Consider the following 16091-nt stretch of genomic DNA (forward strand, 5'->3'; position numbering starts at 1 on the left):
AAGCATTGTGTTAGGCACAGAAGGGAATGTAACAAAAGCATAAGGCAGGGAGGAACTTTTCCTTCTAGTCAAGTGCAATTTAGCAGGAGATGATAGAACCATAAGAAATCAACACCAATGTTAGCCTAGAATTTTCATAAGAGTTCATGACAAACTTTCACATACATAATTCACATAAATTTTATTCTAAAAACAGCTCTGTGAAGTAGGGCAGGATAATTATCTTATTATGCCTAATTTGTAGAGGAAAAAACTGAGCTCAGCAAAAATGAATGACTTGTTTTTAAAAAAATCACAGTGCCAAGGATAGAGCAAGATCATTTGATTTTTCTCATTTATGATCATTAATGTTTTCCACCACATCTTGCTCTTTCCCATAAGAACGTTAATGATATGTATATGTGTGTGTATATATATATATATATATATATATATATATATATATATACAGAGAGAGAGAGAGAGAGACCCTCATTCATTCGTTTATTCATATATTTATTAAACATGCTCTATTTGCCAGCCACTGTGAAAAGTCCTGGAAATACAAAAATGAACTATTGTCTGCTCTCAAGGTATTCATACACATTTGAGTAGCACTTTATCTCTTACAAAACTGTTCTCATAAAAATGATACAATCAGAACTACATCCACTGCAACGTATCATTTTTAGTTCTATTTTGCACATAGAGGAATTTAATAACTGAGCTAAGATCATAAAGATAGCAGGGGCCCAGGAAGATTCAGTCATTACTTAAGTGTTAAAATAAGTACAGAACAATAGCACATTAGCTCTAAACTTTCTTGGACATGAGTCTCTACCATTAAAAAACTTTTGAGCATGCACTAGCAATATACGTTTAAAAATTTTTAAATAGTATACATATATACTAATGTTAATACATTACAAGACTCACAAAAATTACGTTTTAAGAAGGAGGAAATAAAAAACAAATAGAAGATTTAATGTTTACTTTCTGTATCCTAATGGATTATCTTGCATACTCCTGACAGTAAATATACCTTTCTTTGGAGATCATTGTTATTGCAGATAATGAATTCTAAACAAGTTTTAAAGGAGAGACAGTCAATGTGGGTAGGTGGTACAGGGGAGATGGTACCTGCATTGAGTTCTGGGTCTCTATTAAGCTATGGGGTAATAATCAGCAATCTAAAAATCCCTGATTTTCAGACTCCAGTCATGAATGTCTCTGTCACACTAGACAGCGTTTCATACTCACTTCTACCACTTCGTTTCTGGGTTGCACTTTTCAGTGTTTTAACAACCTGACAATCAAAAAGTTTGAATGCTAATGATTACAAGCAGGAAAATTTTGAACAAATGAATATCTGACCCACGAGCACAAAAAGGAGAAATACTTAGATTTTATTTCATTCATGTAATAATCACACAAAATTCAATTAAAAGGCAAGCCTTTGAAACTTAGTAACATTTTATTTCAATTCCCAACTAGTTATTAATACAATTTGTGCTGTCACAATAACTACACCACTTTATGAAAACATTTAGTTTCTATTCATGAAGAGATCACTTTCCCTCCTACAATACACTGTTTAGTTGAGCTCCAGTTTAATTACTTTTAAAATAATTTATACAAACTCCTTTATAGAAAAACATTTTCCACTTCAAATTTATGGTAATATTGAAATTATTCATCTTTTTAGATGTTCGCTCAATGAATAGCTTTTACCAGGAAAAAATAAGCAAATATTAATTCATCCTTTCTTTGAAGGGTCTAAAACATGTAATTTAGGCATATACAATCTTTTATTTTTAACTCCCAAAACGAATACACACAAAATCCCCACAGTCTTCTAAAATTAGTTAATAACAAGCAATGGAATAATAAATGAAAGTTTTCATCTGTACTATTGCATTACCAAACTTCGGGAAGCAAAGTTTATAGTACACTTTCTGGGCATGGTGTGTCCTGAAATTTTGCAATTGTGGCCTTGGTCCTTGAGTATTAAGCTAGAAAAAGTTATTGGGGAAATGAAAATATGTTTTTTTATAAGAGGTAATAATGTCTCTAAGTTATACTAGTGATCTTTGAAAAACCAGTTGAACGTATTTAATACTTTCAAAAAGCTTTCCAAAGTTCAACGACAAAGACCATCAAAAATTGAGTTACTATGCCATTTGCGGGGAATACTTCATCACCAATAGGGGGCTCAATTTCAATTTATTTATTTACATTACTCTTCTATTCAAGAAGAATTGCGGTGGTGAGAACATTTTTGAAATGGAAAATTTGTGGTCAGAAAATTTTTGACATGAAAAATTTAAAATAATAGAATATGCTGAAGTTGGGTAATAAAATGAGGAAGTAGGAATATTTAAGAAAAAATTTAATTTGTATTATAGGATGATGATATAACACCCATCATTCAAGATAAGGAGAAATTTTAATTTCTATGGCATGTTACAGTTTTCAATGCCTTCTTCATTTAGTTCATCTCAGTTTCATCCAGGAAATTTTGCTGTAGGAGATAATGCTCACTGTTCACTGAAGAATAATTTATTGTAATATTTTGTCAAGATGGGCATTAAAGAGCTGAACCTCACTCTAAAGAGTACTGAAAACAAATTGGAAACACTGTCCTCTCCTTCAGAGGATAGTATTGCTTAGACAGACCTGGCATCACAGCCCATCGCTTCCCTTGGCCAGTCACTAATTTCAGGTTCCACATCAGTAAAAAGGGAGCAATGATAACCTTTGTCTCACAAAAGCAGTTGTGAGACCTGAAAGAATTATTGATATATGCATATAATACTGAGCCTGACATGCAATAGAGTACTGTAATAGAGTAAAAGTGGCCCTACTCCTGGATTCAGTGCTCCAGCCCATCATGCAATAACTCCTCTGTTCACCCTGGTCAATCACAAGTTGTTAAACTCGGCCAGGTTTCCATCTTTGTGTATGATCTAGTAAAGTGACTAGAAATGTAGGTGCTCATCAGGATAAGCACTTCCAAGGTCTCACCTCAGATTCTGACTCAGCTTTTGCACCTGATGCAATCTGCACCCACAAATGATTTTGATGTGCAGCCTGGCTGAGAACTATTAATTTAGATTATGTGCTGAGAGGGAGCTGGACCTGCTTTTTAACCTGCCACACCTCCAGTGTATCAGGACAAAGCTGCCTTTGCCTTTATTACTACGTGGGCTCTCTTTGCTTCTACTTGCAGTGGCATCAAGCTGGACTATGCTGGGCAATGGCAAAGGTCAAAGTCCCCCTCCCTTCCCCACTCTGTCTGATTTTCCCCACCTGTGGGTAGTTTTGTCCACTGTTTTCTGGCCTGACTTATGTGTGCTCTTCAGGGGATTTGAAAATGGAGAGCAGTTGCCCACAAGACAGGACTCTTAATTCAGTTCCTGTCCCAAGATATGAAGAAGCAACTTATCGCTCAAATGTGGCACAGATGATTGCAAAAGAGAGGCCTAATTCACACCAACGAGGTTGTTGAAGCAGGACCCCATGTCCATATGAACAAAATCCGGCAAAATACAATGTCTCCACTAGTGTTACCACTGGGGGTGTGGTTGTTTATTAAAAACTGACAGCTAGGTAGTCATTTGGTTGAAACAAGTTTGTGCATCTCTAGTTGATATTGGGCCCTTTGGCTCCATTTCCAAGATAGTGTAGGTTTAATGTTCAGAAGTTCCCAGTTGACCAAGTCTATAGCCGTAGGTAGAGGAAAAAGCCCAAATCATTTTGTAGACATGGCTCTTTAATAGAATAAATGGCCATAACAAATATTAATACTTGGAGCTTACAATTTTCAGTTTGGGGGTAATAGAAGCCACCTTCCAAATTGTTCATAGACTTTCAAAGGAGTTGTGTTGGTCCTCTCCATTATTGCAAATACTGTATTTTCTCATATTTCTAGTTTTACTGAATTTTAAATTAAGACTATCATGTGAAATAGTTTTAACTCTGATTAAAGTTAAATAAATTTAATGCTTATGATTACAATTTAAAAAGTGAAAGAATATTCAGATAATGAAGAACCCTCATCACCAACATTTTGCTCTCTAATAAAGTGCTAGTCCATACAGTATGATTACAAGTGAGACTAAAAGATTGTCACATTTTGGAAATCAGTTCTTGGCCTATCACTTGGGGTATATATAACAGTAGGGGCTTCAGTAACAGAAATAATTTCTTGGGTATATATTCACTTTGCTAATATTTCAGCCCTAGTTTTGGGTTTTATGATGGCAAAAAAGAGGGTTTGGATAGTTATTGATAACTTCTAGTGAATAACTTGTAGAAACAAATGATCTGAAAGAGCAGAGAGGGCTGTATCATGTTGTATTTCTTCAATCATGCTGTATTTCTTCAATCTCTTCCTCTCTTGGCAGGAAAGCAAGGGAATGACCCTTTGAATCCTTTGCCCTGCTCTGGCCAGGAATCTATGAAATCTGTATTGTTTGAGTAGATGTTCTGATCTAAAGATATGCGAATCTCCATAAGTGGGTGACTGGTGGCTGCAGAAGACTTCAAAGATAGGCCATTAATAATTCCTCCATGCCCCATAAGTACACGCCATTTCTTGCATCAAAAGGTGTGGAGCCATTTTCCCTCCTCTTGAGCTGGACTTTGGGCTGGACTTGTGACTTCTTTTGACCAATATAGTGAGACAGAAGTATTGCTGTGCCAATTCTGGGCATAGAACTTAAGAGGCCTGGTAGAATCTACTTTTGCTCTTTTGGAACCCATCCACTATATAAAGAAGGCCAGGCTATCCTGTTGGAGAAAGATCATGTGGAAGTAAACTGAGATACCTCAGCCAATAGCCAAGCACCAAGGCCCTAGATGTATAAATGAGTCCATCTCGGATTCATCTCCAGGTCCAGTTGAACTACCCTGGTCAACCTCAAATGAAAGAGAGATGAGCGGTCTTCATTCAGTACTGCCCAAATTCCTGATCTATAGAATTGTGAGCAATAAAATGGTATTATTTTAAGACACTAAATTTTGGAATGGTTTGTTATACACAATAGACAACTCAGAAAAATTGTAAAATGATACAGTTCTTGTTCTCTAGAGCTTATTGTGATTTAGCAATTACATAGCACACTTATCTTTGACCATCCATTCAAAAATAAAGAATAGTAAGTGGATTGTTTTTAAGATTAGACTCGTGCTGGCCTTGTGTATGGTGACTTCTTGCTATTATCTCTGGCCTTAGGAATTTTTAAGGTTAGAATATCGTGCCTTTAAATCATGATTCTGATATTTACTTAAATGGAAATGTCTGAAACAACCGTTATTAGTTGCTATTTCCCAGGATAAATGAGATGGTTGTATTTTCATCACTTTGAGAGCCAGGTTTAGTAGGGGCAGGAAGGCCTTAGTCATATAACTTGACCAAACCCAGATCTAGCAGGAGCAGCCAGTGGGCATGGGAAGTAATTCAAGGCCAGGTTATAGAACATCCTGGTGAGACCCAGGTATCATAATTCACAGGACTGACATTTAAAACCAGTTAAGTGGTGACATGTTTTTATGTGATTAATCCTTTCAGAGAAGTTATCCAGCCAATTCACCAGAGAACAGCCCTCTGGTGATGCAAGCCTAGCCAGTCAAACTGGGATTCTGTTCTACTTTACGCCAAAGAGATGTGGAAGTCCAAGCAGGAGACAATCATAAGACCTGGGTCAATGGGAGTAGAGTTCAGGAGGAAGGTTGCCAGGAGGTGAGTACACCCCATGAATGGTAAAGCAGTTCTTCTAGGCAATGAGACAAATTCAAGGTGTAGCCCTCTCACAGGATGGAGCTACCTGTCCTGGTCAAGGCTGAAAGGGTTAAGCCCATCAGTGAAAGCCACAGATGAACTTCTGGTCAGCAGAGCTGATAGTGAGATGCCCAATTCAGGAGATAGTAGGGAGAAAGGAAAAAGGACCAGAAGGTGAGAGGCCAGGAGAGCCAAAGAGAAACAGTGAAATTTGAAATTTTGCCCAGGACCAGTGTTGGTTAATTTTGTGCATATTTTTGTTATCGTACTATAGGAGTTAATGATCAGATTTTTTATGAAGTTAAGAGAAAAAAATAACTACTAAGGAAAGATTTGACAAAAGGGAAAGTGTTTTGTTTTTCTTTTTAATCTTTTGTCAAGGTCTTGAGTTCTTTCAAGGAATAATGATAGGAGAAGAGGAAGAAAGAGGATAGTCTGTGCAACTTTAAATCAAAACAATTTTTTCTTTTGGGAATAGTTTTAAGCATTCTAATTTTTCTGAAGACTAAGTGTAAATTGGTCTTCATGCATTTAGGTTTATATTCATTGGCACATTGAACATTCTTAATTCATTGATTCTTTCACTTATGTCTTATGCCAGTTAGTGGTAGCCACGGTCACAAATGGAAGTAATTAATTTCTATTTAACTTATTTCTATTCACATACAGCATAAACAACACAGTGACCTCATTTCTTCCTCTCTGCAATCTACCACAATTTACTTCTCCATGAAGCGTGGTCTTTCCATCACTACTAAGTGCTTCCTGTCCAAACCAGTTTATTGTTCTCCTAACTAGATATTACAGCATCTGCCCAAACTACTCTGTGTTTTCTTCTTCTTCGTTTCTTTTTTTTTGTTTTTTTGGCTATTGAAGTAAGTGTCCCATGCTAAAAAGCAGTGAAGCACTATTTTTTTTAAACAAAAATTAAAAGTTGTTTATATCTTCGTATCCTTTGGATATCACTGAAGAGATTGTATCATCATTGTCTCAGTCTTCTCTCTCTGCCTTCATCCATGTCACTTCTTTGCCTCTCTGTACCATACCCCACCAGGGTCCCTTTTGATCTGCTTAAGATCAAGACTTGGTACCCTCTTAGGTGAGGCATTACAAGGCAATGATGTCCCACATTCAGACTCTATTGCACGGCTCACATCCTATATTTACTCTGGGCTTGGCAGGGAGCGGGGTGGTGGTTGTGGTAATAATGCCACATTCAAATGTCCACATTCTTCTTTTCTTATTCCTTAGTAAACAGATATGACTTTGAATTCTCAGGGAGCATTTTCTTCTTAAAGCCTAGGTTTTTTTTTTTTTTTTCTTTAAATCTTGTTTTAGTAATAAGTTGCAGTTAAAATATATAGGAATAACTGCTGCCAAGATCTTTCCTGACAGAAATGGCAAATCTTCCTTTTCTAGCTGTTGGTCTTCATTGATGATTCTGTATGTTCTTCTCTTCCACAGATTATGAAAACTGGCTACCATCAATTCTAGAGTAGTCATTTGTTTCCTAAACAAACCCATCAAAGATATCATCTCTCCCACATTTCTTATCCATAGAGGGCATTCCCCTCTTTTAGTTTCTGGAGGTATGTGTCACCCCTCAATTGAATCGCACCCTTGAGTTCCATGCTCAGGACAGAGTTCCAGGCAACAATTTCAATTCTGCTTAAGCTGTGGTCAAGGACATGGCCTTTGGTGGCTGTCAGAGGTGATGTGTTTTTCAATGACAGGTCTGTAGAAAGATCTTGGGGATAATTCGGTTCTCCAGGTCTCTATCATCTTTTTTAAAAAATTCCTGGCACTTAAACATTTTCCCCTCGTGTTTTCTTCTTTATAAATTAACAAGGAAATAAAACAGACATTTTAATGGATTTCTTATGCAATTTTTATATGGCATGTTTAATATATTACATGCATTTTGCATTAGGTCTTGAAATTAAATGCACTGGATATAAAGTGAATTGGGGTGTAATTCTTTTTTAATTCAGTGTTTAAGTCTGGTCCAAACTTACATTAGGATCACCTAAGGAAGCCTATTAAAAATGCAGATTTCTGGGCCTACTCCAGATCTACCGAAGCAAACTTTCTGTCAGAAGGTGTTAGGGGACCATTGATTGAAACCATCCACCTTGGCCAGGAACGATGATAACCACCTGCTTGAGTTGTCTCACAACAGGAGGTCCCAATAGGAACATGGTGTGCCACCGCCGAAAACTAACCAGGAGAATTCGGGAGGGGCCAAAAGAGGGAGGAGATGACCAACCTCCTAGAATTCTTTGCACTGGAATCCACCTTGGCTGAGAGATGCGAGCACCACCAGGAAGGATGCTGAGTCAGACTACGGGCCAAGCAAGATGATTGGCCAGAGACAACCCGGAAACTAACCCCATTACCATAAAATCTGAGACTGAGAGCCACTTGGCAGAGCAGTTCTCTTGGGTTCCCTTACTCTGCTGCTCTCCACCCGGCTGCCCCTTCCCAATAAAGTCTTTTGCTTTGGCAGCACCTGTGTCTCCTCGGACAATTCATTTCCAGGTGTTCGACAAAAGCCCACTCTTGGGCCCTGGAAGGGGTCTTCCTTCCTGAAACAAAGGTGCCAATAATATATCTTCTAAGATTAATATATAATATGTAAATGATTATATTGTATAAATTATATAAGAACTACTATGTATATTAACAATGGTCCCCAGATGATTCTTATGAAAAGTTAAACTCTGGTAGCATTAATGAAGTCAAATTTATCATTCAGTCCTAAGGCTATTCACCACTATTTCCCTTTTTAGCTATACAGGAAAAACAAGGTGGACAGTTGAGACGGTTGATAATTAACTTTATAAGAAATATTGAGAGAACGAAAGATAATATTCTTGTTGCCATGTGGTGTTTAGTTTGAATTATCCACAGAAAGACCTCAATTTGGAGCATTACCTTTCTTATGTATAAAAATGAGTTAAAGGTCAGAGGTTAATAGACTGTCTCATTTACATAAGATACACAAGAGCAAAACAGGAATTAGAATTCATAGGCTGACAGAAATGCTGGGGCTGGCCCCTGCTGGAACCATAATTTATTTTGTTTGGCTCTGAATTGAAAAGAGTTAAAGGGTAAACCATTAAGCTGTTCATTAGCATTTGTGAGCAACACCCCAACTAACCTCCAGAAATGCTATTAAAACAGTAAGTATGGTTGGGGAGGAGGAGAGTGATTGACAGTGCTAATTATACTTGAATTAACACTTGAAAAATGAACCCAATTTGATCTAAAATTCTCTAATAATGATGATAATAATAATAATAATAATAATAAAATCCCCAAGATAAATCTTCCATGGTACACTGACATGTAGAAACAAACCAAAAACAGGAATTTTAGGCCTTTCAGATACAAAGACAAGAGCCACTTCCATTTAATGGGTATTTCTATATGCATTAAAAAGTAAAGACAGGGACTTCCCTGGTGGCGCAGTGGTTAAGAATCCGCCTGCCAATGCAGGGGACAAGGGTTCGAGCCCTCGAAGATCCCACATGCCGCTGAGCAACTAAGCCTGTGCGCCACAACTACTGAGCCTGCACTCTAGAGCCTTCGACCCACAACTACTGAAGTCTGCGCACCTAGAGCCCGTGCTCCACAACAAGAGAAGCCACCTTAATGAGAGGCTTGCACACCGCATCGAATAGTAGCCGCCGCTTGCTGCAAATAAAAAGAAAGCCCGCACACAGCAACTGAAGACCCAACGCAGCCATAAATTAAAAAAAAAAAAAAAAAAGTAACCCGGAAACTACATCCTTTACCCAAAGTATGCATAATAAGGAATTATTTATAGCCATATAAAAAGGCACAGAAAAAAACTTTGCTTCTCATATTATATCCAAATAAAGTCTGTCCTTTTTTTCAATAAAAGTCTATCTATTAAACATTGTTAACATATGCTATGCAAGATCTACGGGTTCATAGTGAACAGAGCAAAGTTAATATATTTGTTCTAAGAACAGAACTAAATCAATATAATAAGATTCTGGCTAAATTTTCAAAGTTTAATTATATTAACGATTATACAGAAATTAATATAACAAGACCTTTATTACTATGCTATTTTTGCTCAAGAATAAGAAAATGAAGAATAGCTTTAGCTCCACCATTAGATGAAAAAGCAAGGTTTTGGGGCTTCCCTGGTGGCGCAGTGGTTGAGAGTGTGCCTGCCGATGCAGGGGACACGGGTTCGAGCCCTGGTCTGGGAAGATCCCACATGCCGCGGAGCAACTAGGCCTGTGAGCCACAACTACTGAGCCTGCGCGTCTGCAGCCTGTGCTCCACAGCAAGAGAGGCCGCGATAGTGAGAGGCCCGCGCACCGCGATAAAGAGTAGCCGCCGCTTGCCGCAACTAGAGAAAGCCCTCGCACAGAAACGAAGACCAAACACAGCCAAAAATAAATAAGTAAATAAAGGAGTTCCTTTAAAAAAAAAAAAAGACTTTATTTAAAAAAAAAAAAGCTAGGTTTAAAGATCAATATTAATAGAAACAATTATGTGATTGCTTTTCTGCCTCTGTAGGTAGACTCATTTATTCATTTATCCATCAATTAGTCAACATGTATTAATTGAATGCATACTATAGGTTAGATACGCGTGGTGGTGCTACAAAGTGAAATGTATTATGATGCCTACTTTTCGACTGAGTCAGTGATCTGACATTTCAAGTAGAATGGAGCTAAACGTTGATTATAATATAAAAGGAACAAAAATAAAACTGATAGTGATTTTAATAATAAGATCAAATCAAAAGACAATAAAAGTTGAAAATTTAAATCTTAATTTTGTATGCTTCATTCTAAACTGGGAAAATGGCTAAAAATACTAAACTGGAAAATTATAATCTGATAATATTTTCAGTGCTTAAAAGACTCCTATTTTATGAATCTTATATTTACTACTGATGGGTGAAGATTGATAAATTAGCAAATATTTAATTATATATACTTCGATTGTCATTCATTCATTCAATCAGTAGCTTATTCAATGAATATTTATTAAACTTCCTTTATATTCCAGGACCTGGGGACACAACCCAAACCACAAAAGTAAGGACCCTGCTCTCAAGGAGTTTACATTCCAGGGGCCTAATACAATCTGCTCTGACACTCCAAATACTTTAGTACTCTTTCATGGTAAGCATTGCCAGCGAAGACAGTACTAAATAAGGGCATGATACGCTTCAGGCCTGGAATTTTTCAACTCTGGCTGTACTTCTGTGCAAAGGCCATTAGGTGTGCAATCTTACACAAGTTACTTAAACATTTTAACCTTATTTCCGCCTCTGTAAAAGGGGAACAGTAATAGCTGGGTTCTCCTGGAGATTAAATGAGATAATGTGTGCCGACTATTCAGCAATTATTAGTATTATCGCTTTGGCTCCATGGTTCCAAAAAAACTTGCCTGCTCATTAGAATCACCTGGGGATATCTTTAAAATCTCAGGCCACACACCAGGCCAATTAAACCCAATCTGTGAGGGTGGGACATAGGCGTCAGCATTTTCTGAGCTCTCCAGGTGTTTCCAATTTGCAGGCAAATTTGGGAACGGCTGCAGTTTGGCTTACTGATATTTCATAATAACATTTGCCCATCCACCTGTCTTTACCCGAGATGGAACCAGGATGCCTCATGAGCGAATGAAAGCCAGATAGCTAAGGTGCACATTTCTCTGTCCCATCTCGTGGCTCGCATCCAAATCTCTTCAAATCTCTTCAAGGGGAGAGGGATGGGAGGGAGTCCTGACCGCTACTGCCTGCGCACAGCTGTTAAGGTTTAAGGAGACCCTTAGGCATATAGGGAGGGCTGACACTTCCACCTGTAGCTGCTGGTCCTGCCAGAGGAGAAGCCGAGAGCCGGGAAATCCAGCCCTTCCGGGGCGCTGGGCTCGGGACAGAGGCCGAAGACGCGCCCGGAGGGAAGACCGGCAGCTGGATCGTCCCCTGGGGCCGTACAACGGCCTGGCCCGCGCGGCTCCGGTGGACGCTGTCTGTGTGCGCGCTTTGCCCTCGCCCGCCCGCCCCGCGGCGACCCCAGCCTAGGGCCGGAGCAGAGCCCAGGCGCAGTGGCCCGGGGCGAGCAGGGCCCGCCCCGCCGCCATGGAGTCATGGCCGCCTGGCGGCTCTGGGCCCGCGGAGGCCGGGCCTCGCCTGCGCGGCTTGCGCGGCGCCGACCTGGCGGCCTCGGCCTGCTTGCTGAGCGGGGCCGAAGCCGGGTGCAGCGCGCCGGCCGTGGCGGCCGTTTTGCCGGCGGGGGGGAGCGGGGAGAGGATGGGCGTCCCCACCCCGAAGCAGTTCTGCCCCATCCTGGAGAGGCCGCTCATCAGCTACACCCTGCAGGCCCTGGAGAGGTAATGCGGCGCCAAGCGCGCCTTGCGGTCCCCGGCCCCCTGCTCCCCGCCCTCACGCCCAGGGCAGCCCGCGCGCGGCACCTGCTCCAGTAGCTGTGCTCGCGCTGGCACCCGCTCTCGGCGGACCGCGGGGCCGGACTCCACCCGCTCGGTCATTCCAGTTCGGGCTCCATTCCCGCTAGCCCTTCACGGAAGGGGAGCTCTGGCCCTTTAACAGACGGCCGCGGAGCCCTTTACTGCTCCAGCCGGCGGCCTGTGGAGCTGCCCTCAAGACTGACTGGGTTAGCGCGGGGGACGTTTAGTTCTAACCCCGGGGCCTGTGGGGACTAATGGGAAGCTGGTTTAGGAGTCTCCCTGTCCCTGTCTCATATTCTCTCTCACGCTCGCACTTTAACTCTCAGCGGCTGTCTCCGCGCATGCGTGGGTGATGAGTTGCAAATTAGGTTAAAATCTAGTTGCAAACTAGATTTTACTTGCAAATATAGTTATATGGGCCTTTAGGTCATTCTTTTTATCAACTAGTAACAAATATTAATTGAGTATCTGATATGAGACATACTGTGCTAAATACTAGGTACTGAAGGTGGACCGAGAAGCAGGATTTAATCCAAACCTTTCAATGGTGGAAACGGATTTAAGGGCGCTAACTACATGCTGTATCTTCGAAAACGGACTAGCTGGGGAAATGGAGGGAAAAGGAGTGGGATAAGGAAGACCAGGGGAGTAGTAGTGAGGATCGAAGGAGGTGAAAAGGAAGGGTATGTTATTTTAGCTCGTTTTTAGCCGTGTGTAATGTGGAGCATGGGGTGAGGCTGGAGGGATGGGAAGCGGGGGTGGGGGGGAGTACAAAGGTCCACATAGGTGTTGCTATGGTGTTTAAACTTATAGAAGCCAGTGTGGAGCTGTGGGAATATGTTTTCACGTGGATTGACATGAACCGTTTGCTTTAGGAGGCTTTAATGAAGACGAAGCTAATGAGGTTCTAGTCAAAGGACAGTAGCATGTTATCCAGAAAACAGACCCCTACTTCCCACGCTTTCACACACCCCAGAAGCCAAAGGCCCCAGTTGCTTTGCATATGGTAATTTTTCCAAATGACACTATTCAGAAAGTAAGTGGAAGTGTAAAGACCCATAATCACCTTTGATTCGTGGCTGGTGGTTACATGTGAAACTCATACAAACATTGAAAGAGTTCCAGGTGCTTCTTTCGCTTCTGTAGTTTTCCATTTCTCTGAGTAGTTGATTCATGCTCCTCCAATATTCCAGTGTCATAGATATTGTGACAACGTAGCTCATTTATGCAGGTAATATTAGGGGACACAATAGAGCTCGGCCAGCAGGATCTTTATCTGTTAAGCATTTAGATGTAAGGGAGTGCAGACGTTTCTACGTTGAGTTTTCCTTCGTATGAAAAAACCCCCACAAAACTTCTGTATTTGCAGTTTTGCCTCTTCTGAGGCAGCAGGAGATAGGTGGATATTAAAAAATATCAATTTTAAAGTACAAGAATGTTCTGGAAAGGCCTTGTTGATGTAAAATAAGATGGAACACTTCTATTTTTACTTAATTTGATCACAGCAGTAATAAAATCCTAATAGCAGTAGTAACTAATCAAAACCTCCATTTTGAAATACTTCCGGGATCATTCTTTGTAAACTATTACAATGCCTGAAGAATTTATGGAATATGGTTATTTTGGAGTATTTCTCAGGAAATCCTTGGAAACCTTGCATCACAGGGGTGTATCTATGGGTGCTTCTTAGCCATTTGCCAAATGAAAGCCCTTCTATTGGTAAAAGGTGAGCTCCGTTGACTGCTGATAGTTTTCCTAGAGTGTGGTGCTAAAAGGCCTAGGTCATTTCATCCCGAAAGATAAATTATGGAAATTCCTGTCTTGGAACTGAGAGTCAATGTAAAGAACTAATGAGGATTTAGAAGGAGGTTACCCCTGAAGTTTGGCCCCAAAATGGGATAGGGAAATGCAAAAAAACATGACTAGTTTGGTTTTCAGTTAATGTCATGTAAACATTTATTTCTACTCATTGACTTACCTACCCAAAGCAAGTAAAAATGTATAGCCATACGAAGGAAACATGAAAGCAAAAGGAGGTGGAGCAGATAAGAGAACAATAAAGCTCTAGAACAAAGGAGATAGAGGAGTGGTAACCAGTCAGTTTTAACAGGCTCAAGGAAGCAGAAACGTAAGCCTTCAGGTAGAAGAGCTGTGAAGGAAGCAAGTTGATTGAAGTCATAGAACCTTGGAAAGGCTCAGCAGTTAAAAGTACTAATTAAGGTAGGGTAGACAGAGAACAACTGTCTACAGCTGTAAAGGCAACTGGTTGGAACCTTCAAAAAAAACAGGCTCCCAGATCCCTGTCAGAACGCTGGAGGCTTAGCCTCGGACTCAGAACCAGCACAGCCAATGGCAGAGTGAAGTGCTCCATGGCCATAGAGAAATTAAGAGCCAGATTCTCATTTTCGAATGAGATCCTTAGCACTTAAGGTAGACTCAAGGAAGTACTTTACTTTTCAAACATGCTATGCATTAAAGCACCTGTCTTTGCATAACTGAGAAGTTGGAGGAGACATTGAGAGGTTTGTCTTGTGAATTGTCTGGGACTTCATATTGTTTTTCTGCTTCAGTTGAAATTGGAAAAATATGCATTTTTCTAGTTTAGCCACGTTTTACTTGTGTGCCATTGAAATTTCTTAAACTAATTATCAGATGAAATGAGGTTTAAAAGAATCTCTGAACCCTCAAATCTTAAACATGTTGGCTAAAGGCTTTCACTGGATCAACAGAGGCTCAAAGTCCATCTGAACTAGTTGTGTGTGTGTATATATTACAAATAGCTTTTATATGTGTACAAGAATATATATGTTTATATGTTCACAAAGTATATTGAGATTATGCAACTTGTTCAGATCTGTGCATTACATTAAAAGGATGAAGTATAACTAATTTGTAGGTTGTAGTAAGAACAAAGGTCTTCAGAAGTTGACTAAAAATATTTCTAGGAGTTTTAAAGTTTCATTTTGACCTTTTAGGGGGAATTAAAATATAAATTGAACCACAGATTATAACTTGAAGAGAACTTTGATTTTTCTTATTTTGTTAACAAGGAACTGAGGTCAAGGGTATTAATCCTTTTCATAACGATTTATGACCTGAGTTTGCAAATGGAAGCGTTGCTTTAAGAAATCATGTGGCAGTGGTATTATTGGCAGGGGCCTAAAGCTCTGACAATTCGGTTGTAAAATCTACTCACAGTTGATCAACTGATATCTAAATTTTACTGGTTAAAAAAAAAATGTATTCCCAGGTCTGAAATAGGAAGTAAAAATTCCTGCTGGCAGTCTAATTTCTGGCTTCAAATATCTAGGGAAAGAGAGTGTTATTAAGGAGAGCTAGTTAACCTGGAATAGCTAAGTAGACTCAAATGACAACTACAATGAAAGCAAGTTAGAGAGGCAAACTTTGGCCATGCTTATTCAGACTCCTGGTGGCTGAAGAATGGGTGGGAATTTCTCTGACAATAGATTTGAACGAAGTCAGGCACAGCCCTCTCCATAGCTCACGAGGCTTCTTAAGTTCTCGAGGACACTGCTTAAGATGTTTCTTGATAAGGTTTCATGCTCATCAAAACCTGTTATTATAAATTGGCTTCCCAGAGAAATCTTTTATAGGAAGAAAATATGCCGTTGCATTGATAAAGAACTTTGCGGACGTTGTGATAGTAATGTGTATCGTTGTATATTAATACGTTGGCATTCAAATTCATGTTTCAGAGCCTTTTTAGTTTGGTTAATGTGAGTTAGTCTCCTCGAGTCTGATAAATTCAGATGAAAAATTCATTTTGTCAATTTGTATGTTCTGGAAACCATGGATTATATGATTGAGACTGGGTGGCTTTCTTATTACTTGGAAAATCGATGAAAGTCCA

At 39.8% G+C, this 16091-nt stretch overlaps 1 protein-coding gene across 4 annotated transcripts in view; it reads left to right on the forward strand.

The window, feature by feature from the left end:
* The window catches only part of CRPPA (CDP-L-ribitol pyrophosphorylase A), a 426528-nt gene that overhangs the window by 16864 nt on the left and 393573 nt on the right, over positions 1 to 16091 (forward strand). For all 4 annotated transcript variants that reach the window (XM_082398504.1, XM_082398506.1, XM_082398505.1 and 1 more), the window contains exon 1: positions 1 to 12145. This exon is cut by the window's left edge and continues 16864 nt beyond it. In XM_082398504.1, the coding sequence (XP_082254630.1) occupies positions 11895 to 12145 (251 nt within the window). In that variant the 5' untranslated portion in view covers positions 1 to 11894. The remainder of the gene's footprint in view (positions 12146 to 16091) is intronic.

This window comes from Balaenoptera borealis, assembly GCF_965194805.1.
Source record: "Balaenoptera borealis genome assembly, chromosome: 7".
NCBI classification, from domain to species: Eukaryota; Metazoa; Chordata; class Mammalia; order Artiodactyla; family Balaenopteridae; genus Balaenoptera; species Balaenoptera borealis.